The sequence below is a fragment of the Bos mutus genome, chromosome 27 (genome assembly GCF_027580195.1).
Source record: "Bos mutus isolate GX-2022 chromosome 27, NWIPB_WYAK_1.1, whole genome shotgun sequence".
NCBI lineage: Eukaryota > Metazoa > Chordata > Mammalia > Artiodactyla > Bovidae > Bos > Bos mutus.
The window spans coordinates 18,805,502-18,833,396 of NC_091643.1; the positions used below are offsets into that span (position 1 = coordinate 18,805,502).

At 38.8% G+C, this 27,895-nt stretch overlaps 1 protein-coding gene across 1 annotated transcript in view; it reads left to right on the top strand.

The window, feature by feature from the left end:
* The window catches only part of GTF2E2 (general transcription factor IIE subunit 2), an 80,256-nt gene that overhangs the window by 50,962 nt on the left and 1,399 nt on the right, over window positions 1-27,895 (top strand). The window contains exons 6-7 of the mRNA XM_005908128.3: window positions 6,263-6,356; window positions 27,434-27,549. Of these exons, the coding sequence (XP_005908190.1) occupies window positions 6,263-6,356; window positions 27,434-27,549 (210 nt within the window). The remainder of the gene's footprint in view (window positions 1-6,262; window positions 6,357-27,433; window positions 27,550-27,895) is intronic.

Consider the following 27,895-nt stretch of genomic DNA (forward strand, 5'->3'; position numbering starts at 1 on the left):
GGGAGTTCTGGGTGCATTTCCTGCTCCATTCTTTTCCTCCAGTTTGATTGGAGCTAGTGTTGTTAATCTTCAGTAGGCTTTTCAGTACATTCGAAAGTAGAACGGTGATGTAAACTTACGATTGCTTATTCTATTTTAAATAGTTTTGTGATGTAAAGTCACTTTGACATCCTGTTTTTAGTGGTTCTTTTCCTTAAGGAATTAAGGGGTCATGAAAAGTGGACAGTCTGTTATTTTCAGGCAGGATTATTTCTAAATTGTTAAAAACCCCCACACTTAAAAAACGTGAAGATATGGGCTTCCCTGGTGGCTCAGACGGTAAAGCGTCTTGCTTACAATGCAGGCGACCTGGGTTCGATCCCTGGATTGGGAAGATCCTCTGGAGAAGGAAATGGCAACCCACTCCAGTACTCTTGCCTGGAAAATCCCATGGACAGAGGAGCATGGTGGGCTACAGTCCACTGGGTCGCAAAGAGTCAGACACGACTGAGTGACTTCACTTTCACTTTCATGTTCTATCCTAAGTAGTTTCTCAAGGGAGAAATTTGGCATAATTAAGTTAAATCCCTTCTGGGTTGTTTCCTTTTCTTGAGTTCTTGGCAGAGATAGAAGATAACTATTACTGTCATTTTGTTGACCATACAGTGCTTTGAAGAAATGTATAATGCTAGCAAGGAACAAAAAAGTATGCAAAAGCAAGAAGAGAAGAGAATGAGAGAAAGCAGTGATTGTTCCAGATTATTCTTTAAGTAGCTGTGTTCTGGAGATTAATAATGAAATGAAATAATGAAACCAGTATGATTTTAAATAGACCATTCTGCATTAGTGATAGGATTTTAAATTTTAAGATGGTATATTGAATCAGCTACTCAGGTTTTTTTTTTTTTCAACTAAAAATTGTTTTTAATCTTTTAACTTAAAAATGATCATAGTAAGTCTGGTTAAATTTGTTACCATACGTAGTTATCAAAAAATTTATTTTGTGATAAGAACTTTTAAGATTTGCTCTTAACAGCTTTCAGATATGCAGAACAGTATTATTACCTGTGAAAGTGAAGTCACTCAGTCGTATCGGACTCTTTGCAACCCCATGGACTGTAACCTACCAGGCTCCTCTGTCCATGGGATTTTCCAGGCAATAGTACTGTAGTGGATTGCCGTCCTTCTCCAGGGGATCTTCCCAACCCAGGGATTGAACCTGGGTCTCCCGCATTGTAGACAGACGCTTTACTGCCTGAGCCACCAGGGAAGTCCTTTATTAACTGTAGTCATCATAATGTGTAGTACATCCCCGTGACTGGCTGACTTGGTAACTGGAAGTTTGTGCCTTTTGATCCCCTGCTTGCATTTTGCCCACCCTAAACCCCTTGTTTCTCACAACCATCAACCAGTCTATTTTCTGTATATGTAGCCTTTTTTTTTTTTTTGAGGTTCCACATATAAGTGAGTTCATACAGTATTTTGTCTTTTTTATTCTGACCTGCTTGGCTTAGCATAATGCCCTGAGGGTCCATTGTTTATATATAACACATTTTCTCTGTCCATTCATGCCTCAGTGGGCACTTAGGTTGCTTCCCTGTCTTGGCTATTGTAAATAATGCTGCACTGAACAAGGTGGTGCATATCTCTTTTTAAGTTAGTATTTTCGCTTTCTTTAGATAAAAATACTCAGAATTAGCATTGCTGAATCATCTGGTAGTTTTATTTTTAATTTTTTGAGGAACCCCCATACTGTTTTCCATGGTGGCTACATCAGCTTACAATTCCCACCGACAGTGCACAAGGGTTCCCTTTTCTCCATATCCTCTCCAAGACTCATTATTTTGTCTTTTTGATAATAGCCAGTTTGACAGGCATGAGGTGATCATCTTGAGGTTTTGATTTGCATTTTCCTGATGATTAGTGATGTGAAGCATCTTTGCATGTACCTCTTGACCACCTGTGTGTCTTCTTTGGAAAATGTCTATTCAGATCCTCTGCTCATTTTCTAATTGAGTTTTTTTTTTTTTTTTTTTTGCTGTTCCATGAGTTTATGTATTTTGGGTATTAACACCTTATCAGATGTATGATATACAAATATATTCTCTCACTGATTCGGTTGCCTTTTCATTTTGTTGATGTTTCTTTGCTGTGAAGAAACTTATGAGTATGATGTCTCACTTGTTTATTTTTGCTTTTGTTGCCTTTGCTTTTAATGTTGAATCTGAAAAATTGCCAAAATGAATGTCACAGAGCTTACTGCTTCTGTTTTCTTCCAAGATTCTTACGGTTTCAAGTCTTACATTCAGGTCTTTAATCCATTTTAAAATGATTTTTGCATATGATATACGATAGTGGTCCAATTTCATTCTTTTGAATGTGGCTGTCCCGTTTTCGCAGAACCATTTATTGAAGAGACTGTCCTTTCCTTGTTGTATAGTCTTAGCACTTTTGTCGTAAATTAATTCACCATAGATGCATAGGTTTATTTCTGGATTCTCTGTTCTGTCCCATTGATCTGCATGTTTGTTCTTATGTCAGTGCCATACTGTTTCAGTAATTTTCCTTTGTAATATTGGGAGTGCGATGCCTCCAGATTTGTTGTTCTTTCTCAAGATTGCTTTGGCTTGATAGGATCTTCCGTGATTCCAAATAAATTTTAGCACTGTTCTAGTTCTGTGAAAAATCCCATTGACATTTTGATAAGGATTGCAATGAATCTTTGTATTCATTTGGGTGGTAATAGATATTTTACCAGTATTAACTCTTAGAATTCATGAACACAGAATATCTCCATTTTTTGAGTCTTCTTCAGTTTTTCATCATTGTCTTATAATTTTCAATGTAGAGATTATTCATCTTGGTGAAATTTATTTCTAAGTACCTTATTCTTTTTGATGCAGTTGTAAGTGAGATTGTTAATTTCTTTCTGATAGTTGTTAATTTATAGAAACTCAAATTTTTTGTATATTGGTTTTGTATTGTGCAGCTTTACTGAATTCATTATTCTAATAGCTTTTTGGTGAAGTCTTTAGGGAGGTATATAAAATATAGTCTGTAAAAAGTGATATTTTACTTCTTTGTCTGTCTGCTCTGATTAGGACTTCACAATACTCTGAATAAAAGTGGCAAGAGTAGGTTTCCTTGTCTTGCTCCTGATTTAGAGGCAGTGCTTTCAGCTTTCAACTGTTGATTTTGATGTAAACTGTGGGCTTGTCATATACGGTCGTCATTATGTTGAGATATGTTACCTTGGTATCCATATTGTGGAGCATTATGGTCAGTGTATTTTGAATTTTGCCAAATGCTTTTTCTGCATCTACTGAGAGGAGCACGTGACTTTTATCTTTCATTTTGTTAATGTGCTGTATCATGATTGATTTGCAGATACTGAGCCATCCTTGTATACTTGGAGTAAATCCACTTGATTGTAGTGTGTGATTATTCTAATGTATTATTGAATCTGGTGTGTTAGTATTTTGTTGAGTTTTTGCATGTGTTCATGGATGTTGGCCTGCGGTTTTCTTTTCTTGTTGCATAGTTGTCTCGTTTTGGTATCAGGGTAGTGCTGGCCTCACAGAATAAATTTGATGCATTGCTTCAGGTTTTGGGGAGAGTTTGAGAAGGATTGATACTCTTCTTTGAATGTTTGGTAGAACTAATACAGTTGTCCTGGACTTTTGATGGGAGATTTTTGATTACTTATTCTATTAATTATTGATTTGTTCAGAATTCCTATTTATGGTTCAGTCTTGATAGTTTATATGTTTGTAGAAATTTATTCATTTCCTCTAGGTTTTCCAATTTTGGCATATGTTCATACTAGTCTCTTATGATTTTTTGTATTCTGTAATATTGTAACATCTATTTCATTTCCGATTTTTAATTGGAGGATAATTGCTTTACAATATTGTGTTGTTTTCTGCTATATGTCTACATGAATCTCATTTCTGATTTAATGTATTTGAGTCTTCTTGTCTTTTTTTCTTGGTTAGTTAAGCTAAAGTTTTGTCAGTTTTATTTTTTCAAAGAATCAGCTCATAGATTCATTAATCTTTTCTATTGTCTTTTTTAGTCTCTCTCAAATTTATTTCCACTCTGATCTTTGTTAGTTCCTTCCTTCTACTAACTTTGGGCTTCATTTGTTCTTTTTCTAATTCCTTGAGGTGTAAGTTTAGGTTTTTTTGAGATGTTTCTGGTTTTTTAATGTAGGCATTTATAACTGAATTTCCTCTTAGAATTGCTATTTTTTTAACCTCTCATAAATTTTGGTACATTGTATTTCTATTTTCATTTTTTCAAGGTGTTTTTAAAATTTCTTCTTTGACCCAGCAATTAGCAGCATACAGTAAGTCCCCTACGTACCAACTTTCAAGTAGTAAACTTTCAAAGAGGCAAATGTGTGTTTCCATGTCCAATCACATAAGGCACGGGTGAAATTGTAGCTTGACCTCCATCTGCTGTTGCTGACGATCCTTCAGCTCTGCTATCTCCTACCTCCTCTCCCTCCTCCAGTCTTTTAGCTCTTTTTGCCTGTTCACTTGATGCCAGCCCTGGTATGTCAGCTGTTGTACTCTACTACAATACTTTTCATGAAACTGCTCTGTAAGGTTTAAAATGTTTTGTTTGTTTTCTGTGTATTATTTGTATGAAAGGTATTATAAATCTGTTACAGTACAATACTGTATAACCTGTTGTGCTTTGTTGGACTTAACAAATTGGACTTAGGAATGTGCTCAGAACAGAACTTGTTCATATGTAGTGGACTTACTCTGTTGTTATTTGTGAATCCTCTAGCTTCTTGTAATTGAGTTTTAGTTTTATATACCATTGTGGTCAGAAAAGGTGCTTGATGTGATTTAAGGCTTGTTTTGTGCCTTATCATATTAGCTATTCTGGAGAATGTTGAGTGGGCACTTGAGAATAGTGTATATTCTTTCTGTTATCTTTGGATGGAATGCTCTTTATATATCTGTTAAGTGCATATGGTTCACATGTTGATGCCTAAAGTGTTAGTCGCTCAGTCATATCTGACTCTTTGTAACCCCATGGACTGTAGCCCGCCAGGCTCCTCTGTCCATGGAATTCTCCAGGCAAGAATACTGGAGTGGGTAGCCATTCCCTTCTCCAAGGAATCTTCCTGACCCAGGAATCAAACCCAGGTCTCCCGAATTGCAGACAGATTTTTTACTGTCACTGCCAGGGGAGCCCTTGTTGATGCCTAAGGTTGAGATTATGCATCTGTGATGTTGTCATCTAAAGACTTGTAGTTTGAGACTGTATTTCTGTGATGAATGTTACCATCATCATTATAGTCCAGAGTATTATCAGACTTTTTGCATTCTTGTTCTCATTAATTAATAATAATGAAATATGTCGATTTTCTTGTCCTTGCTAGAGTAGTGAGTGAAAATTTTAATTGTCAGTTGTGTTCAATCAAAGCTTAAAAGACAATGAAAACTCAAGTCCTTTACTTTTTTCTGTAAAGATGATGCAGTATTTTGGGCAATGCAGTAAGAACACTGAAGGATGGCTATTTATCTCATAGTCATACACAGTTTAGATGATTTAATCATTCTTCCATTATCTTAGGGTTCTAGCTTTTCAAAGCATGACTGGAAATAAGTGATGGATAATGATGAGTAAGTAACAAAATATTTTAAGGACAAGTAAGAACATTGAGATCCATGGTTTTCTTCCCACAGATTAATAAGAGCCCACTAGACCAAGTTGTAATTGTCAGATGGATTGACTTTTGTTCTAATATTTAAAACAGTTTTTCTTCTTTTTGTACTGTAAAGGATCTCTAAAAGTTAGATTTGGGAGAATGGCATTGAAACATGTAAAATATCATGTAGGAAACGAATTGCCAGTCCAGGTTCGATGCACGATGCTGGATGCTTGGGGCTGGTGCACTGGGACGACCCAGAGGGATGGTATGGGGAGGGAGGAGGGAGGAGGGTTCAGGATGGGGAGCACATGTATACCTGTGATGGATTCATTTTGATATTTGGCAAAACTAATACAATTATGTAAAGTTTAAAAATAAAATAAAATTTAAAAAAAAATACCAAAAAAAAAATATCAATCCTTAAAAGTCAAACTGCTCAAGAAAGAAACTTTAGAATTAAAATTTGGTTTAGTGGACCCTATTGGTATACTGAGAGTTAAAGAAACTGGAAATCCTTTGTTGTTTTAAAAAAAAAAAATCTTGAGTGATGTAATTTGGAAATTTTTTTTGGAATTTAATTTGGAAACTGAAAATTTTTTCTTTATCTTTAAGGCTTTAGGGGACCAGATACTATTTGTAAACCGTCCTGATAAGAAGAAAATTCTTTTCTTCAATGATAAGAGCTGTCAGTTTTCTGTGGATGAAGGTGAGCCTTCCTTTCTAGATACTTTCTTTAATTTGCAGGCATGTTACAAATTTAGGATGATAAAATTCATACTGTTTATAGTACAATTATAACTTAAATGGTATAATACTGCTTTTTTAGCATTATCATCTCTTAGAGCTAACAACTTTATATGTCTAATGTATTTCTCGCAATACAATTTGAAATATGTAATTTGAAAGCTTTTAGGTTAATTGTACTTGCAGTTGTAGTGTAACAGTAAGTTCTTGTTCTCATACTTCAGGTGTACCAAACAGGAGTTTATTTCTATTTTACAAATACTACTTCATATCTTGGTATGAAAGCTCGATCCATGATGGGGAAAAAATATACTTTTTGTGGAGACTGATATTTTCTTAAATAACTTATGAATTTTTGGTTATCCAGTTGGATAAGAAAGGAGATTAATGTTTTTCTTTCTGGCAGTTGTAGAGTTGGATGCTTATGAGCTCTATGCTGTCTTCTAAATGCATGATACTTATATTTTGGATTTTAGTTTCAAATATTTCATCAATATTTGGATGTAAAATAGAAGTGAAAGAGTTTAGTTTTGAGAAATTTCTAGACAAGTAGATATTCCCGTTTAAGCAAATATCTTTTACTCTAAATTTGTATTAACTTTGAAGATTTATTAAAAGGCAAGAAAAATTGAACATTTTAATTATAAAATTTCAAAAGTAATTTAAACTCCAGCAGAATATTTTAACACTATTGAAAGACGCAGAGTGCAATAGAGTGACACCATTGCTGTCCCAGTTGGGTAACATATTGACTCTCTCTATGACAGTAAATAGAGGAGAGTCTATTGAAGGAATAATTTTGTAAAAGATGGTAACATATTGACTCTCTCTATGACAGTAAATAGAGAAGAGCCTATTGAAGGAATAATTTTGTAAAAGAAATGCATTTACAAATCTTGTTCCTGGAGAGCCCTGTTTTGATTATGATTTGTAATTTGTACAGTAACTCCAGATTTTTCTTTTATGTGTTACCTAGCTGCGGATACTCAGTCTTGTGGTGCTGTAATTTCATCAACCTAAAGTTACTTAGATGACCATGATTTTTAAAAATTTATTTGTTTTGAACTGTGGTGCATCCTCATTGCTATGCGTGGGCTTCTGGGCGTGGCGCGCGGGGGCTACTCTCTGAGTTGCCTGTGAGGGCTTCTTATTACAGTGGCTTCTCTCGTCATCGTGGGGCATGAGGTCTGGGGCACATGGGCTCAGTAGTTGCGGCTCACAGGTTCCAGAGAGCAGGCTCAGTAGTGGCGGCACATGGGCTCAGATGTCCCAGGGCATGTGGGATCTTCCTTCCCTGACCAAAGATCGAACTGATCCCTTGCATTGCAAGGCGGATTCTTTACCACTGGACCAGGGAAGCCCCGACTTTGATTTTTTGTAGGAAATAGAATGTTATATTTTTGTAAGAATTCTCATCAAGAGTGCCTTGTATACAGTTGGTTCTCTATTAATGTTTGTTAATGAAGTGAAAATTTGCGAAGTATTACGGCTCTTCTATAATGCCATTTCTCTGAATAAGCTTCCTGTATGTAAACCGGCTAGTAGTCAACTCCTCCTGTAAATTGTAATGATAGGTGCTCATTCAAGAAAGATTCAGCTGAGCAATTTTTGTTTTGCCTGTGTCTCTTTTACTTGGAGTTTTGCTGTTATATGAACTTTGATAATTGTCAGATTGAGTTCTTCCTATTTAAAACCATAAAAATGGACTTGATCTTTAAGTCCTTCTGAATTTAAATAAACAACTGATTCCTTAAGCATAATTAATCCATTTGAAAAAAAATTTTCATAGTCTTAAACTTAACACTAGCATCACATTTTCAAATAGTCAGAAAGATATAGTAAAAAGCAGATGTACTTTTCCTTTCTCTGGTTCCAGTCCCTTTCTTTTATGGCAAGTAACTGGTTTTACTTTAAATTCTTTCAGTGGTTTTTCCCATATTGCTAAATAATATGTTTATACTGTTATTTATTTTTAGCTTGAAATATTGTCTACTGACTTGCTGTTGTCCGTAGTCACTGTGTGGTATCCGGCTCTCTGCAGCCCCATGAACTGCAGCGTGCCAGGCTTCCCTGTCCTTCACTACCTCCTTGAGTTTGCTCAAACTCACGTCCATTGAGTCAGTGATGCCATTCAACCATCTCATCCTCTGTTGCCCGCTTCTCCTCTTGCTCCCAGCATCAAGGTCTTTTCCAATGGGCTTCTTTGCATCAGGTGGCCAGAGTTTTGGAGCTTCAGCATCAGTCCTTCCAGTGAATATTCAGGACGGATCTCCTTTAGGATTGACTAGTTGGATCTCCTTGCAGTCCAAGGGACTCTCAAGAGTCTTCTCCAACACCACAGTTCAAAAGCATCAGTTCTTTGGAACTCAGCTTTCTTCATGGTCCAAGTCTCACATCCATACATGACAACTGGAAAAACCATAGCTTTTACTGTATGGACCTTTGTCTGCAAAGCGATGTCTCTGTTTTTTAATACACTGTCTAGAGTTTTCATAGGTTTTTTTCCAAGAAGCAAGCATCTTTTAATTTTGTGGCTGCAGTTACCATTGGCAGTGATTTTAGAGCCCAAGAAAATGAAATCTGACACGGTTTCCACTTTTTACCCATCTATTTGCCATGAAGTGATGGGACTGGATGCCATAATCTTTGTTTTCTGAATGTTAAATTTTAAGCCAGCTTTTTTCGCTCTCGTCTTTGACCTACATCAAGAGGTTCTTTAGTTCTTCTTCACTTTCTGCCACTAGAGTGATGTCATCTGCATAGCTGAGGTTGTTGATATTTCCCCTGGCAGTCTTGATTCCAGCTTGTAAGTCATCCAGCCCAGCATTTCATATGATGTACTCTGCGTATAAGTTAAATAAGCAGGGTGACAGTACACAACCTTGATGTACTCATTTCCCAGTTTTGAACCAGTCCGTTGTTCCATGTCCAGTTCTAACTGTTGCTTCTTGTCCTGCATGCAGGTTTCTTAGGAGACAGATAAGATGGTGTGGTATTCCCATTTCTTCAAGAATATTCCAGTTTGTTGTGATCCACTCAATCAAAGGCTTTAGCATAGTCAATGAAACAGAAGTAGATTTTTTAAAAATTCCCTTTGCTTATTTAATGATCCAGTGTATGTTGGCAATTTGATCTCTGGTTCCTCTGCCTTATCTAAATCCAGCTTGTACATCTGGATGTTCTCGGTTCACATATTACTGAAGCCTAGCTTGAAAGATTCTGAGCATAATCTTGCTAGCATGTGAAATGAGTGCAATTTGCAGTAATTTGAGCATTCTTTGGCATTGCTTTTCTTTGGAGTTGAAATGAAAACTTATCTTTCCCAGACTTGTGGCCATTGCTCTGAGTTTTCCAAATTTGTTGGTATATTGAGTGCAGCAGCTTAACAACACCGTCTTTTAGGATTTGAAATAGCTCAGCTGGAATTCAATCACCTCCAGTAGCTTTGTTCATAGCAATGCTTCCTAAGGCCCACTTGACTTTGAACTCCAGGATGTCTGGCTCTAGGTAAGTGATCACACTATTGTGGTTATCTGGGTCATTAAGAGCTTTTTTGTATAGTTCTTCTGTGTATTCTTGCCACCTCTTCTTAATCTCTTCTGCTTCTGTTAAGTCCATACCGTTTCTGTCCTTTATTGTACCCATCTTTGCATGAAATGTTGCTTTGGTATCTCCAATTTTCTAAAAGAGATCTCTAATCTTTTCCATTCTGTTGTTTTTCTCTACTTCTTTGCATTGTTCACTCAAGGTTTTCCTGTCTCTCCTTGTTTTACTCTGGGACTCTGCATTCATTAGGGTATATCTTTCCCTTTCTCCTTTGCCTTTTGCTTCTCTCCCTTTCTCAGGTGTTTATAATGCTTCCTCAACCACTTTGCCTTCTTGCATTTCTTTTTCTTATCGATGGATTTGGTCACCACCTCCTATACAATATTACAAACCTACGTCCATAGTTCTTCAGACACTCTGTCTACCATATCTAGTCCTGTGAATCTATTTGTCACTTCTACTGTATGATCATAAGGAATTTGATTTAGGGCATACCTGAATGGCCTAATGTTTTTCTCTACTTTCTTCAATTTGAGCCTGAATTTTACGATAAGGAACTGGTGATCTGAGACATAGTAAGCTCTTGTTTTTGCTGACTGTATAGATCTTCTCCATCTTCGGCTGCAAAGAATATATATAATCAGTCTGATTTCAGTACTGACCATCTGGTGATGTCCACAGCAGTCCTCTGTTGTTTTGTTTTCTATGACCAATACATTCTATTGGCAAAGCTGTTAGCCTTTGCCCTGCATTATTTTGGACTCCAAGGCCAAACTTGTCTGTTACTCCAGGTATTCTCTTGACTTCCTACTTTTGCGTTCCAGTCTCATATGATCAAAAGGATATCCTTTTTGCTGCTAGTTCTAGGAGGTCTTGTAGGTCCTTATAGAATCATTCAACTTCATCTTCTTCGGCGTTAGTGGTTCGGGCATAGACTTGGATTACTGTGATATTGAATGGTTTGCCTTCAAGACTAACCAAGATCATTCTGTCATTTTTGAGATTGCAGCCAAGTACTGTGTTTTGGATTCCTTTGTTGACTGTGAGGGCTACACCATTCCTTCTAAGGGATTCTTTTCCACAGTAGTAGATATAATGGTCATCTGAATTAAATCTGCCCCTTCCCGCCCATTTTAGTTCACTGATTTCTAATATGTCCATGTTCACTTTTGCTATCTCCTGTTTGACCACATCCAACTTTCAACAACAACTTTCTCAGAGAGAATATGTAGTATTAATTAGTTCTGCTCTCTAGATGGCAGCATAGTGTAGCATATCTGTTCTGGAAGTAGATGTTTAAGCAAGTGTTTGATTTGGGGGGGCTTCCCTGGTAGCTCAGCTGGTAAAGAATCCACCTGCATTGCAGGAGACCCTGCTTCGATTCTTGGGTCAGGAAAATCCACTGGAGAAGGGTAAGGCTACCCATTCTAGTGTTCTTGAGCTTCCCTCATGGCTCAGATGGTGAAGAATTCACCTGCAATGAGAGACAGACCTGGGCTTGATCCCTGGGCCAGGAAGATTCCCTGGAGGAGGGCATGGCAACCCACTCCAGTATTCTTGCCTGGAGAATCCCCGTGGACCGAGGAGCCTAGTGGGCTACAGTCCATGGGTCGCAAAGGGTGGGGACACAACTGAGCAACTAATAAGCACAGCACGTGTTTGATTGGAGAGAGATCGCAGTAGTTCTGTAAGAATAGCCTGAATGTGTTTGTCTTGTTTCTGGTGGTAGCCTGTCATGACATGTGTGTAGCAAGCAGGTATTTTATGATAAAATTGTTGCATAGTGCATGCTCTCTGTGGAATTCAGAGGAAAATCCAGATTTAGTGATTAACAGTGCCAGAAAATGCAAGCAACTAGCTGTTATTCAAATAACAGTGGTGCTGTTTCTCTTTTGTGACCTTTTAGACTTCCGTTGCCCTACAATTCCATTTAATTGCGAACGCATTTTCCACCTGCTCCTTCTTGACAGGGTTTTTTCCTACTTTAAACAGTTTCTAAATAAAATTCTGTATGTCAAGAGAAAGAAATAGCCTGAAACTGTAGGGTTTCTTGATCGTATTTTATTGGAAAAATTGTAGGGCGTGCACTTAGAATTCAGTAGTAGCTGTCACCCTAGTCCTTATATTGGGATTGTGGTTTTTCTGTCCCTCGTGTGTGCTTTCTCTGGATACTGTTGTTTTAACTTTGCTCAGCCTTTTCCTGTTTCGTACCTTTTACGTGAGTTCTGCTCCCTAGTGTTAACCTCTTTTCATTTGCTGTGTTTTATGGCCTCTACTGGCTTAAACTCTTCCCATCACCTCATTATTTGTCTGTACAGGCAAAATAAGGATTTTCACTACCCCCCCCCACAGATTATATGTGCTTGTTAGATATATTTTTAGATACAAGTTCTGAAAAATTTTCCAGTTTATTTTCTCTGTACTGCAGGTATTTTCTGATGCTGTGTGACTATTTAGTATTTCATTTTATAGATGTGTCTGATTGATAGATGTATTTTCAAACATTTAATGTTGCTGCAGCAAATATTCTTACAACCCTTATACAGTGGGATATGTATATGTATTTTATATTAATGAAATACATATAATTTACGAAGCTATTAGAAAGATTAACAGTAAATTATTTTTTACTGCCATTGGTGAAATACATTACTAGATTTCTCAGTATTGAACCATCCTTTTAGTCCTAGAGTAATACTTGTTTGGTTTATGTATTTGTGTGTTCTTTTCTTACTAATGTATTTAAGGATTTTTGCTTCTTTCTTCTGCGTGTTTGTTTTCTTACGGTTTGGTATGGGAATAATGCTGGATTCAGAAAAGGGAAGAAGAGTTTTTCCTCCCTTCGCTGCCTTTCCTTCTAACCTTTCTTTAGGAGAATATTGGATTCCTTAAAGATTATTTGAAAGCATACACCTTTGAATGTATCCAGCATACTTTTTTAGACATTGTTACAATCTTCTTTCATTATGTCCTTCTTTAAGTATTCTGTCTTGTGAATCAGTCTTGGTAATTTGTCTTTTTATTCAAAATCAATACTTACTTTGTACCTGTGTTCTTTTGTTTTAGGTACTTCCTTTGTAGACGGAATATAGTTAGTCTTAACTTTCTGAACCAGTTGTGAGTGTCATTTTGTATTTACCAATTTTGTTATCTGATGTATCCTCACCATTATTTATTTGGAAATTGTATAGTTTATTTTTGGTTATTCATATATGAAGTATTTCTCCTTACATCTTTAAGTAGTTTGCTTATTCTTGGTATCAGTTTATCAACTTCATTCTCTTTTTACTCTCTAGTTGATAGATTATGAGAATTTTGTTACAGTCTGTTATCATTTATTCATGAATCCATTTTTCAACAAATACTGATTTCCTATTGCATTCTTTGGTCATTTTGCTAATGTAGCGGGTACAGTGGTGAACAACATAGATAGTTTTAGCCTTCATGGAGCTTACTTATATTCTAAAGCAGAAAAGAGATGATATCACACAAAATAAAAAGTGATTGCAGAGTATCAAATGCTAGGAAGGAATTCAATGAGGTACGTGCTGAGCTAGTAAAATAATAGGAAGGATGGAGCTCAGAAAAGACCTCTGTGGGGAAAAAAGATGAAGAATGAGCTGGAGCCAGCCTGGTGAAGTGTTAGGACGGTGCCCACGCATGCAGTTGTGCAGGGAGAGATCTATCAGGTAGAAAACAGCAAACGCTGGAGAAATTTTTAATTATTTAATCAGGTTCAGTGGACTGTTTTTTATACAGACTAGAATATAAATGAAGTAGTTGTTTACATTTTTATGTAGAATTATGTAGAATTAACCACTGAATGTATAACTACAAGTGAACTAATGTATGATTTATTTGATTCAATAAATGTGTGATATATTTATGAAAATACCATTCATAATTGGTATTTTCCTGAAGTGATAAAAATTCTTGGTAAAGTTCTAAAAAAATTCATACTAAGTATAGCTTTTCTGTGATATACAAAGGTTAATCATAGTATGTTCATATACATTATGTACCGTATATTCCTAGAAAATCAAGTGTGTACTTAACCAATGTAAGAAATACCTTATATATGTAAACCAGAGTTGGGTTCTAGCTCAGTTTATTATTTTGTTGTTCAGTCGCCAAGTCGTGTCCAACTCTTCGCAGTCCCATGGACTGCAGCACACCAGGCTTCCCTGTCCCTCACCATCTCTGAGTTTGTCCAAGTTCATGTCTGTTGAATCGGTGATGCCATCTAACTGTCTCACCCTCTGTCACCTTCTCCTTCTGCCTTCAGTCTTTTCCAGCATCAAGATCTTGTCCAATGAATCAGCTATTAGAATCAGGTGGCTTAAAGTATTGGAGCTTCAGCTCAGTCCTTCCAAAGAGTATTCAAGGATGCTTTCCCTTAAGATTGAGTGGTTTGATCTTGCTGTCCAAGGGACTCTCAAGAGTCTTCTCCAGCACCACAGTTTGAAAGCATCAATTCTTCGACGCTCTGCTTTCTTTACTCTCCAACTCTCACTTCTGTACATGACTACTGGAAAAACCGTAGGCCTTGACTATGCAGACCTTTGTCGGCAAAGAGATGTCTTTGCTTTTTAACACACGGTCATACCTTTTGTTTGTCATAGCTTTGCTGCCAAGAAGCAATAGTCTTCTAATTTCATGGCTGCAGTCACCATCTGGAGTGATTTTTAGAGCTCAAGAAGAGGAAATCTGTCACTGCTTCCACCTTTTCCCCTTCTATTTGCCATGAAGTGTGCCATGATCAGGATGCCATGGTCTTAGTTTTTTTAACATTGAGTTTTAAGCTGACTTTTTCACACTCTTCTTTCACCCTCGTTAAGAAGCTCTTTAGTTCTTCTTTGCTTTTTGCCATTAGAGTGGTATCATCTTTTATTAGTTATTAGTGGTGGTATCAGTTTATTATAAATTTATATTTATCATTAATCTGTATACTTTTTACTAAAGATGGTTGGGAGGAAGCAGGATTTTTCAACCTTGGCAGTGTTGACATTTGGAGCTGGATACTTTTTTGGGGGTCACGGCTGTCACTGTGCATTGTGGGATGATTAGCAGCATCCCAGGCTGCTCTCAGTGCCAGTAGCAGACTTTCCCCCACAGTGTGAGTCCCAAAAATGTATCCAGACATTACCAGCGGTTCCCTGGAGAGTGGAATTGCCCAGGTTGAGAATTATATTAAAGGTATAGTTTACATTTATAAAACAGAAATGCTACAATATGTTGTCTTCAAGCTTCTTTTCATGTGTTCTTCAGCACATTCAGTGATAGCAAAGGTAACAAAGTGAATAAGATTTCTGTCCTTGAGCCCAGGCAGGAGGAGGAATGACACGGGTACACATATTATGGTACAACATGCCACACAGCATGTCACTGGTGTTCATACAGTGCTGTAGAGACCCTGGGCGTCACAGCCACCACAGGAATCTCAGGGGTAAGATGCCCATTAGTTCAAAGTGTTGGTGTTGCCTAAATCACTTAATTTTAAAAACTGAGGTTTTCTCTTACTGACTTACATTATGTGTTTCCAGAGAAGATCTATTGAAAAGCGATGCATATTTTAACATCTGTCTTTCTCACTGTCCATCTGTCTCTTCTTTTGTATTTTATTTCTCAAAATGTTTTGTTTTGTGCCAATGAGGTTATTTGTTGTTAGCCCACTAGGTGGCAGTCTTAGCTGTAGAGAGGACATCTTGAGTGAGCAAGCTTTCCAGTCACACTGAAGACTCACCATTCGTTCTGTGATAGAAGCAGATATCCAAAAATGAGATACAGCATAAGTACCGAGAGAGTCTGTTGTGTGGTAATTTAAAACATTAAATAGATAAGTGAACCCAGAGTAGTTGAACCTTGGTATGTGATTTATTTCACAGAGGTGCTTATTTCCTTAAGTCAGAATCTTACTCATTTAGCGGCAGTATAAATTCAGAGGTCAAGAGGGTGGGCTGAGTAATTGATCTGTTGGTGTAAATCTTGGCTCTGCTCCTTACTAGCGAACAGATGCTCTGTCTGAGATTTCTTATCTGTTGGGTTGGTCAGAAAGTTTGGGTTTTCTGCAAGATGCTATGGAAAAACTTGAATGATCTTTTCAGCCAATCCAGTATAAAATAGGAGTAGTGGTGTCTGTTCATGTGTGGTCCTTATGAGGTTTAAATGAGTAAATATAAATCAAAATGCTTAGAGCTTGGAATGGAACCTGGCACATAGTAAGAATAATAGTAACATCAGGTTAGCTACTATTAGCAGCACTAAAAATATAAAGTAGTACCAAAATACTTGGTGGTTTAATCTTAACTCAGTGAATCTGTGGCTTGGCAGTTGGTTAGTGAAGTGAGTGAAAGTCGCTCAATCGTGTCTGACTTTTTGCGACTCCATGGACTAGATAGTTCATGGAATTCTCCAGGTCAGAATACTGGAGTGGGTAGCCTTTCCCTTCTCCAACGGATCTTCCCAACCCAGGTTTCTACATTGCGGGCAGATTCTTTACCAGCTGAGCCACAAGGGAAGCCCAAAAATACTGGAGTGGGTAGCCTATCCCTTTTCCAGTGGATCTTCCTGACCCAGTAATTGAAGTAGGATCTCCACAGCAAAGAAACCAAGTCAGTTTAGCAGTTAGTTGGAGTTGCTGATCTGTGGCAGTGATGTAATGTTAGGTGTTGTTCCTTGGAGGAAGTCCGATGACAATCTGGTTGTTCCTTCCGATTGCCAGTAAATTGTTCTTTTCTGCCTGGAAGCATCAGCAATTTCAACTTTATCCTTAGAATCCAGGATTCCTCCCAGTGGCCAGCCACTCTCCCTGGGGCCCTGATGCTGTCTTAGTTCATTTTCTAATAGCTATATGGTATTCCAGGTATGACTACACTTTAAAACACTTCTTCTGATGCTCCACAGAGAGAAATTTAATTTTTTGCTATGTGCTATTATTATAAGCTTTATAAATAATGCTCAATCCTTGTACATAAATATATTTGCCTAGTTATGTTGTTTTCTTAAAGTATAATTGATGGGACAAAAGATAAGGCATACTTGAAAAAATTTCAGTAGCCTGCCTATTGCCCAACCTATTTTGGGGGACCAGTTTTTACGCAGAGGTTTCCATTTCTTTACCTTCACCAATACTGGATGTTTTTAGTTGACTTTGCCAGACTCACAGAACATAAAGATTATCTTGATTTTAATTTTTCTTTTCTTGAAATGATTTTAATAAAATTTATACCAGTTTATTTTATTTTATTTTTTGTACCTATGACAGAAAATCTGAGCATTTTCTGTCCCTACATACATTAAAAAGTAATTAAATTTGGAATCCTGTGAGATTCTGTCTCTATTTTAGGCCCTGCCTTCCAGTGTTCATTTTAAATATTTATGCAACTGTAATACATTTACATAGTAGATGTATTATTTAAATACTGCAATAGCACTGAGCTAAGGAACGCCAAGGATTAAAGTAGAAATGTCTTATTGAAACAAACACATTGAAGAGTTTTTATTCAGGTGTTTTCCTCTGAATATAGCTCAAGTGATGTTTCTTTTAGTAAAAGGAAGTAGTTACATTTTGTTTTAATGTACTTTCAATTCTGTTGTACTTTGAAAAATGTGTATGTAGCACTGTATATTCTTTTTGGTGGTACATTAACACAGATTGGCTTCCCGACCGTTACTGTCATAGTGTCTCTGTCGTCGTGTCATGAGTGCCCTGAAGTGTATAAGCTCTGTACATGTCAGGTACAAAGTCAAAGTAGTTTGTCTTCAAGAAGCTGAAATTTTGCAAATCCTGGCAAACACAGGCTTGGTAAAAAGTGAACTGAATGAAATTTAATGCTGGGTGAAAAGTGTTTTTATTATATGTATTTTTTATCCTTTTTTTTATACAGAGAAGTCCACAGTATAGCTGTTATACAGTTCTGTCATGTGTTACCTATTCTAAATAAGTGAGTGCAGTTTGTACATGTTGATAGTTAGAATTTAGCAAGTCACATTTAAAATATCAGAACTGTTCGTGTGTGTGTTACAGAATTCCTTCAGCTATGGTAAAGTTGGCACGTAAAATCCCAGTTATGACATACATTTTAAAACGATTTTGTGTGCTTTCTTGGAATTAGATGTTTTTATTGCTGACGTGGAAGTTTGAAGCTGTTTTTTCTCATATATCCCTGTTGTGATCAGACCTAGTCGTGGTAGTCACATTGTTCTTCAAGTTTGGCTAAAAAGGAGATAGCTGGGGCTTGCAGCTTTCACTTAGAATGGAGGAAGCACTGTTCCCACTCTTGGAACAACAACAAACCCTAGACAGCTACAAATTTATAGTTTTCTTGACTCCATCAGGGGGCTTCCCTGATAGCTCAGTTGGTAAAGAATCTGCCTGCAATGCAGGAGACCCTGGTTCGATTCCTGGGTCATGAAGTTCCCCTGGAGAAGGGACAGGCTACCTACTCCAATATTCTTGGGCTTCCCTTGTGGCTCAGCTGGTAAAGGATGCGCCTGCAATGCAGGAGAGCTGGGTTTGATCCCTGGGTTGGGAAGCTCCCCTGGAGAAGGGAAAGGCTACCCACTCCAGTATCCTGGCCTGGAAAATTCCATGGACTGTATGGTCAATGGGGTTGCAGAGAGTTGGACATGATTCAGCAACTTCTGACTCCATCAGAGAGCTGAGGTGCAGGGCAGCCACCTAACCTGAAATTGAAGGAAAGACAGACACCAAGAAAAGATGGGCTACAAACACTTGTACACCTGGGACATGAATACTGAGAACATGAATACTGGTAAGAAGGATTCAGTTTTAAAATGTTTACTGAACTGCTAAAGGCTTAGTGTAGGCTAGCAAGAGACTGTAGAACCCTTGAGGCTGCAGACACTTGGGAGTGAACATCCACTCGAGGGAAAGGCCGAGATATGTGCTGGACCTAAAATTTGACAGAGGTCAAGGCAGGAACACTGAGGAGACCCCGTTTATGTAACATGGGACGCAGGGCTTGTCTGAGGCCGAGGCTTAATTAGAATATCAGAACTCCCACTCCAGGCTGACAGGTGTGCAGAAACAGGTAGCAGTGGAATTCTGTGAGAGTCGCAAGAGCGTGGAGGCTGACAGGCCAACCAGGGTTATAGCATTAAGGGAAGACCTAAAAGAGCAGGTTGAGCAGACACTGAGGCAAAACCCTCTGGAAAAGCGGTCTTTCCACTGAATGCAGGGTATGGCTGGAGGAATTTGGAGCCTGTGGTGCATTATGGGTAACCATAGCAGCAACAGATTTCAAACCAAGTTCATGTTCTCATCATAGACTGCCTCGCCCTCCACACGCTGAAGGGGTAGCAGAGGGAAAGGCGTGCCCAAATCCCGGCACAAAACTATTAACCTCAGTCTCAGCTGTTCTCTAGAGGGTATTCTCCTATTAAAAAATTATGAGGTGAGGCATAAAAAGAAGCAAGGAAAAACAAAGCGCTTTTGAGAGAAGAGAGTTAATAGAACCAAATTTTAAGGACACGGGTATTGAAACTGTCAGACTTGAAATTTAAAATAACTCTGATTGATATGAAACAGAGCACATGCATGATCAGGTAGGATATTTCAGCAGAGAGATAGACATTTTAAGAAAATCAAATAAATTCTAGAAATGAAAAGCACAGTAACAGAGACAGAGAATGCCTTCTGTAATCTCATCAGTCAACTTGGCATAACCAAGGAAAGAATCTATAACCTGCAAGATGCTGCTTCTGTGTGCATGTTCAGTTGTGTCCAACTCTTTGTGATCCCATGGACTGTAGCTCACCAGGCTCCTCTGTCCATGGAATCCTCCAGGCAAGAATACTGGAGTGGGTTGCTATTTCCTACACAGGGATCGAACTCATGTTTCCTGCGGCTCATGCATTGCAGGTGGGTTCTTTACCACTGAGCCCCTGGGAGAACCCAAACTGCAAGATAGGCCAGTACAAATTAAACTGAAATGCACAGAGACAAATGGGAAGAAATACAGCAGAGTCTACATTAACTGTGAGATAACATCAATGGCCTGAATGTATAATTAAAATCTCATAAGAGAAAGAGAATGGGGTAGAAGAAATAATGGCCAAGTATTTTCTAGAATTAAAGATGAAAGTGAAATTCACTCAGTTGTGTCTGACTCTTTGCGACTCCATGGCTATACAGTCCATGGCCTTCTCCAGGCCAGAACACTGGAGTGGGTAGCCAGTTCCCTTCTCCACGGGATATTCCCAACCCAGGGACTGAACCCAGGTCTCCCGCATTGTGGGTGGATTCTGTACCAGTTGAGCCACCAGGGAAGCCCAAGAATACTGGAGTGTGTAGCCTATCCCTTCTCCAGCAGATCTTCCCAGCCCAGGAATGGTACCGGAGTCTCCTGCATTGCAGGTGGATTCTTAATCAGCTGAACTACAAGGGATACCCCTGCCCCCAAATTAAAGATAGTCACCAAAACAAAAGTCCAGGAAGCTCAGAGAACAGGATGCAAGATAATCCCTCCCAAAAGAAACAAATGACAGAAAAACATCTAGGCATATCACATTCAAAATGCTGACAACTGATGGTGAAGAGAAAATACCTGAAGGAGAGGCAAAAGCTCATTACAAAGGAAAGAAGAACCAGCGCACACTTGTCATTTGACTTACGCAAACCAAAGCACAGTGTTGTGACATGTTTGAAGGGCTAAAAGGGAAAAAAGTTTTCAACCCAGAATTGCATCTGCAGTAAAAGTAATCTTTAAAAAGCGAAGTCCTGTCTCAGAGGAATATTCTCTCAGTATCATAGAAACTGAGAGAATTTCTTGACATCAGACTTGCATTGCCAGAAGTCCTCGGGCAGAAGGGGTATGATACTAGACAGAAACTCGGATATGTATAGGAAAATGTGCTAAAGCTGAAAATCAATTTTAAAATGCACGTTTGTCTTATTAAAAATTTTTTTATCACTCTGAAAGATAGCTAACTATAAAGCAGACTATTAAGAGAGAAATTTATGTTTACAGCATATGTAAAAATGAAGTTTTTGACGGTCACCACAGGTCAGGAAGCGTGCTGTTATACATCTTCATATGTGATCTGGGACAATTTAATTGAAGTCAGTCTCTGGTTAACTGAAGGTGTGTATTGTAAACCCTAGGACAACCACTAAAACCATTTTTTAAAAAGTAACTGTAGTTAACAATACCATGTTGTACATTTGAAAGCTAAGAGAGTAGATCTTGAAAGTTCTCATCACAGGAAAAAAATTATGTTAACTAAACTTACTGTGGTAATCTTCTCACTACATATATTTCAAATCATTATATATCTGAAACTAATGCAGTATTATGTCAATTACACTTATCTCAATAAAGAAAAAATAATAGAAATAAAGTAGAATCATAAAAATGTTTAAAGTACATGAATTAAAAATAGACACAAGTGAAAGGAGAAATAGACAAACCTATCATTGAGATTAAAGTTCATAGCATTCCTCTCAGCCGCTGAACAAATAGATGGAAAATTAGTATATAAAATCTTAACTCTATTAACCAACTTGCCTAATTGACATTTATTATAAAACAAGATGACCCTGACAATAGAGTATATGTGTTTTCCAGTGCACTTGGAGTACTCACCAAGACAGATGGTATTTATCGCAGAACCTTAAATGAATTTAAAAGAATTGAAAGCAAACAAAGGATGTGCTTGGGTCATAATGGAATCAAACTGGAAATCAGCTATATTTGGAAACTCTCCAAAATATTTGGAAATCAAATAACACATTTAAATAACTCATGGTTCAAGGAGGAAATCACAGGGGAAGTTAAAAAAAAAAAGTATGTTGAATTAAATGGAAGTGAAAGCACAACGTATCAAAATTCATGGGATGCGGCTGCAGCAGTGCTTAAAGTGAAATAGAGCATTAAATGCTTACATTAAAAAGAACATTACCAAAAAAAAACACTAGAAAAAAAAAACATTACATTTGGATATAACACTTTATTCATGCATTCACCAGTTGATGGACATTTGAGTTGTTTCTACTTTATGGCTGTTGTGATCAGTGCTACTGTGAACATTCATGTACAAGTTTTTGTGTGGCCATAATTTTTCCTTTAAGTATAGAAGTGGAATTGCTGGAACATGTGGTAATTCCAAGGGCTAACTTATGAGCAGTTGCTATACTGTTTTGCAAAGTGGCTGCCTCGTTTTACATTCCCATTGGCAGTGCACGAGGGTTCCAGTTTCTCCATATCCTTGCCAACACTGAGTTTAGCTATTTAAGATACCATTTAGTGAAATGGAATTTTATTGTGGTTTTGATGTGCATTTTTCTAAAGCTCATCTTTTCATGTGCTCAATGGCCATTTATATATTATTTTTTATTATATTAAATTTTTTATTGGGGTATAGTTCATTTACAGTGTTAGTTTCAGGTGTACAACAAAGTGATTCAGTTGTGTCCGACTCTCTGCGACCTCATGAATTGCAGCACGCCAGGCCTCCCTGTCCATCACCAACTCCCGGAGTTCACTCAGACTCAAGTCCATCGAGTCAGTGATGCCATCCAGCCATCTCATCTTCTGTTGTCCCCTTCTCCTCCTGCCCCCAATCCTTCCCAGCATCAGGATCTTTTCCGATGAGTCAGCTCTTCGCATGAGGTGGCCGAAGTATTGGAGTTTCAGCTTTAGCATCAGTCCTTCCAATGAACACCCAGGACTGATCTCCTTCAGAATGGACTGGTTGGATCTCCTTGCAGTCTAAGGGACTCTCAAGAGTCTTCTCCAACACCACAGTTCAAAAGCATCAATTCTTGTGTATTGTCTTTTGGAAAATGTCTGTTTAAGTTCTTTGTCCGTTTTAAACTTGTTTAAATTACAGAATTTTAGAGTTCTTTATTCTGGATACAAGTCTCTTAGAAAATTTATCCTTTGTGATTATTTTCTTCCATTCTGTGGATTGTCTCTCTACTATCTTGTATCTTTTGTGATACAAAAGTTTTTTATTTTGATGAGATAACATTTTATTTGTCTTTTGTTGTTTGTGTTTTTGATGTCATATCTAAAAAACCATTTCCTTATCCAACAACACAAAGATTTACTCCTGTTTTTTCTTTAGGGAGTTACGGTTTTAGCTCTTAACATTTAGATTTTTTTTATCATTTTGAATTAATTTTTGCATATAGTGTGAGATGTGTGTCCAGTGTTGTTTTTATTTTTGCATTTGCATTATGGTATGTGTAATTGCATGACCCAGTCATCCTATTCAGGTTTTTACCCAGGTTTGCTCAAAATCCATGTGCATATCAATTTTATTCATTTCCTCCAAAATCTGGAAACTCAAGTGCCCTTTAACTTGTCCCTTCGTCGCTCCCAAGTGTGGTACATCCTTACAGTGGAATACAACTTTGAAATAAAAAGGAACAAAGAGCTGACATGTCCAACAACATGGGTAGAGTTCAGATGTGTCGTTCTTTCCTTAAAGGCATTAGCACTCAGAAATAAATGATCAGCGTCAGATGATAATGGTAACAGAGATATAGATAGTGCTTTTTCCTTTGTGGGCATTAAACTCAGTGCTTTATATAAACCCATTTAATTGCCACAACTCTGTGAAATATATATTATCCCAGTTTTACAAATCAGAAAACTGAGGCAGAGAGGTTAAGTAACCTCCCTGTGTGTGTGTGTGTGTACATTAGTCGCACAGTCATATCTGACCCTTTGTGATTCCATGGACTGTAGCCCACCAGGCTCCTCTGTTCATGGAATCTCCAAGCAAGAATACTGGAGTGGGTTGCCATTTCTTTCTCCAGGGGCTCTTCCTGACCAAAGGATCGAACCCAGGTCTCCTGCGTTGCAGGCAGATTCTTTACCATCTGAGGACATAGACAGATGGGTTCCTTGGGTTCCACAAACAGGCCATGTGGCTCCATACTCTATTCTGCTGCTTTTGTGTGTCACAGGAAAGCTTTGGGTGCAGCCAAAGAGTTATTTGGGAATTTAAGCAAAACCTTGTTAAAGAATTTGCTTATTTTTTCTCCTTCCTGGCATACTTTCTGTAATACAGTTTTCAATCTTAGCTTCAAGGTAGGACAGGGTTCCCTTCCATTGAAAGGGTCAAATTTGAGTTCTGAATTCTAGCCTGTTTTCTTCTTTTCTGTTAAAATACAGCAGATTTTAAAACAGTTCCTATTTTACTTACCCATATAATTTAGAGCTTTACTGACTTTCATGATACTTGGAAATAATCTGAAACAAATCATTTGTCTTTAAATTTGATGTCCTGTAATTATTTGCTGTTTTCAAAAAAAGAAAAATGATTGCTAGAAAAAGAAAACAGGTTGCCTCGATCTTGGTTTCACAGTACTGTTCTCCAGTAAAAGGAGTCAGGACTCCTTGATTCCAAGTTTGGGGAAATGCAAGCTGAGCTTGAAACATGCTTTGGTATCAGAAATTGAGCAAGTGCTCAAAAAAACCCCAAAACAAGTAACAAAAAAGGGACAAGTCAAAAAGACACAGGAACAATTTGGAGGGACTCAATATCCAAAGCCAGGATATTTGAAGAGCAAAGTAACTGATAGTAATGGATTATAATCCATTGAAGTGAAGTAAAATAAATATCCATAAATCCATACTAAGTTAATTAAATAGATTGGATCGAGAATAGTCTCCTCCCTTACAGTGGAATTCTAATCCATATGTATGAAAGGAATGATGAAAATAACGTGCCTTTAAGCAAATCCACAATTAACACTTGTTGAAATTAGTGAGCTAAAGTATGCAGAGAAGCAGTAAGTTTGCATAGTCTTAGTGGATCTCTCCAGGGGATGCTTATTAATTACAGAGGGACGAATAATAGCTCCATGGTGGAAAAATCTGAGAGACACCACCTTAACCAGCGATCAGTCTAATAGCTTCAGCAAAAAGACATGTGGACATCATGGACCCTTGATGTTATCAGGCCCTGAAAAGGGCACAGTATCGTCTCTGTGATGTTCTTGCCCAGAAGGTAGAACCTCAGTTTAATCATGAGGAAACATCAGACAACCCCACATTGAGGGGCATTTTATAAAATAACTATCGGAACTCCTCTGAGGTGTCATGGTCCTGAGAGATGAGCAGAGAGACTGGGCGTGTACTTACAGCCTGGAGCAGGGAGACAGCAGCTAGACACAGTGGGCTCCTGGGCCGGGATGGGGATGTTGCTGCTAAAGCTGGATGGGGGAATAAGGTCTATGGCTTAGTTAATAGGTTTGTATTAGTTTAAATAGTTTTGTTAAGGTTATATAGTGTTAACATTAGGAAAAACGGGGTCAAAGCACGTACTGGAATTGGGTATACTAATGATGCAACTGAGGTTTAAAAAATGTAAAAGGAAAACAGATGCTCTCTGATGCCCAGACAATAGCATTTCATACTTTCAGTGGTCAGATTGTTGAGGATGTGCTAATAAGTAAGTTCAGCGCCAACCATAGCAGAAAACTTATGAAATAGAATCCCCCTCCCAAGGAGCTTCAAGAGGCTGAGAAAGTCATGCAAACAAATAATTGCCCCCTGTTAAGTGGTTTCTGAAATCTATGCAGATGGAAGTTCAGGGAACATATAAGAGAATGAGTCCCTAATGTATCTATAGAAATACAGAATATTTTTATTTAGATTTGTTTTGTATTGAAATAACTTTGTGCTCAGATTGGGGACTTCCCAGGTGCTCCAGTGGCTAAGACTCTGCGCTCCTAATGCAGGGGCCCAGGTTCTATCCCTGATCAGGGAACTAGACCCCACCGGCTGCAGCTAAGGGTGTGCATGCTGCAACTAAAGATCCCGAGTGCCACAACCAAGACCTCGTGTGACCAAATAATGTTTTAAAAAACAAACAGGAAAAACCCCAAAACAGTTTGTGTGCCTAAGTTGAATTCTTTGTAGTGGACTGTCATTTTTGCATTTGGTCATTGTCAACAACCAAAGTTTTTTCAAGACAGATTTCTTAAATATCACTGGCACCCCAGCTATTAGGGCGTCGTTGAGACAGGAAAGAGAACAGTCTGGTCCAGCGGTACTGTGTGCTGATTTTATTTACAGCTTGTGAATGGACTGTACCCACGGTCTACCTGAAGGTTGAGGGCTCTGCGGTGATAGTGACAGTGGGGCTGTGCTGGCACGGTGCTGCCTGGATTAGGCCTCCAGATCCTGTGGCAGGGGTGAGGGGATGGGGGGTGTGTGTGTCCTGATCTGAGCAGAAGGCTCACCTCAGCACCCGGGGAACTTTGCTTTTTTTTTTAGTCTTTCAGAGTACAGTCATCTTTGGATTTTCCGTCATAAACTTTTTGTGCGTTGGCAAGTAGATGATGCGCGTTGGCAAGTAGTTAATGTTGAAGTGAAACCAGGCTGAGTCTGTCTTTGTTACGTGTATGCTCAGTTGTGTCCAACTCTTTGCGACCCTATGGACTGTAGCCAGTCAGGCTCCTCTGTCCATGGGATTTCCTAGACAAGAGTGCTGGAGTAGGTTGTCATTTCCTTCTCCAGGGGGTCTTCCCGACTCAGGGATTGAACCTGAGTTTACTGTTCTCCTGCATCTGCAGGCGGGTCCTTTACCACTGGTGCCACTTGGAAAGGGGCCTGTCTTTAGGATTTAAGATGCACATGAGTTTCATTCTGGACACGTCCCAATTGTGATCCCTTTTGTTTGCAAAAATAGTGATGTGGCAAAGGCGTCAAGGGACTCTGAGAACAAGGTGTAGGCAGGTTTTTGTCCTGTTTTGCAGGGCATGAGAGAAGCAGTGTTTCTGCCTCAGCCTCCCTCCCTTCACTTTCATGACCTCTTAGTCACCCATCCCCAGTTTATTTCAGATTTCAGAAGGCTCTTTTGCAAATAGGCTAACTCCTCACTCTCATATAAAACTTTGGTTCCTCATCTCCCTGTGTTTCTCTTCTTCTGTAGGAAAGGAAGTGGGATGTACTGGGCTCGTGGGAGATGAGCAGGAATTTGAACTGTTTCAGCGGAGAGAACTGATTTTGGGGATAAAAGGAGAGTGTCAACTGCCTTTCTTCCCAGGAAAGCGGGGAGGCCTCAGTCACGTGGCCCTTCATTTATAGACTCTAAAAATAGAGCAGTGCTGATCTGGCCTAGGGATGCAGCTCGTGTTCCCAGGCCCTTCTGCTGCTCAGTGTCCAGCATCTGAATGTTCCTGTCTTCCTTCATTTTTATAATGAAATCTCAGATGTGCTAATGCAGATGAGAGGAGATAATGTGGAAGCCTGATTTTGATCACCAAGATGTTTGTAAACATCTGTTGGTGGCCCAGAGGTTAAAGCATCTGCCTGGAATGCGGGAGACCTGGGTTTGATCCCTGGGTCGGGAAGATCCCCTGGAGAAGGCAATGGCAACCCACTCCAGTACTCTTGCCTGGAGAATCCCATGGAGGGAGGAGCCTGGTAGGCTACAGTCCATGGGGTCACAAAGAGTCGGACACGACTGAGCGACTTCACTTTCACTTATGGTAACTACTTCCTGTTGGTGCAGAGTTTCAGAAACTGTGGAGGAGTGTCACCGTGGATTCAATGGACGAGGAGAAAATTGAAGAGTATCTGAAGCGACAGGGTATTTCTTCCATGCAGGACTCCGGACCAAAGAAAGTGGTATGTAGTCTCTAGGAGAGAATGTAATGCTGTGCCCTTTGAACTGTTAGCCTGCTTCCTGTGCAGCTCTCGGAAGAGCATGTATCTGGTTCTTCCTTCCAGTTTTTTCTCCGTGTCCTAACCCTCTGACCTTGGTCAGATGTTTTCAGGTCCATCTGGTGTACTCCTTGCCCTCAGATGGCGCTCCCTGGGTAAGGGGAGTGCTTCTCCCGTTGCCCCGCCCCCGTCCTGGCGGTGCCTGCCATGTGGACTTCCGGCATCCCTGTGATGTCCTCCTGGTTTCTGCTGGGAGCCTGCTCCATCCCCCTGGCCTTCATGGTCTTCATTCCCCGACCCGCTTCTTGCT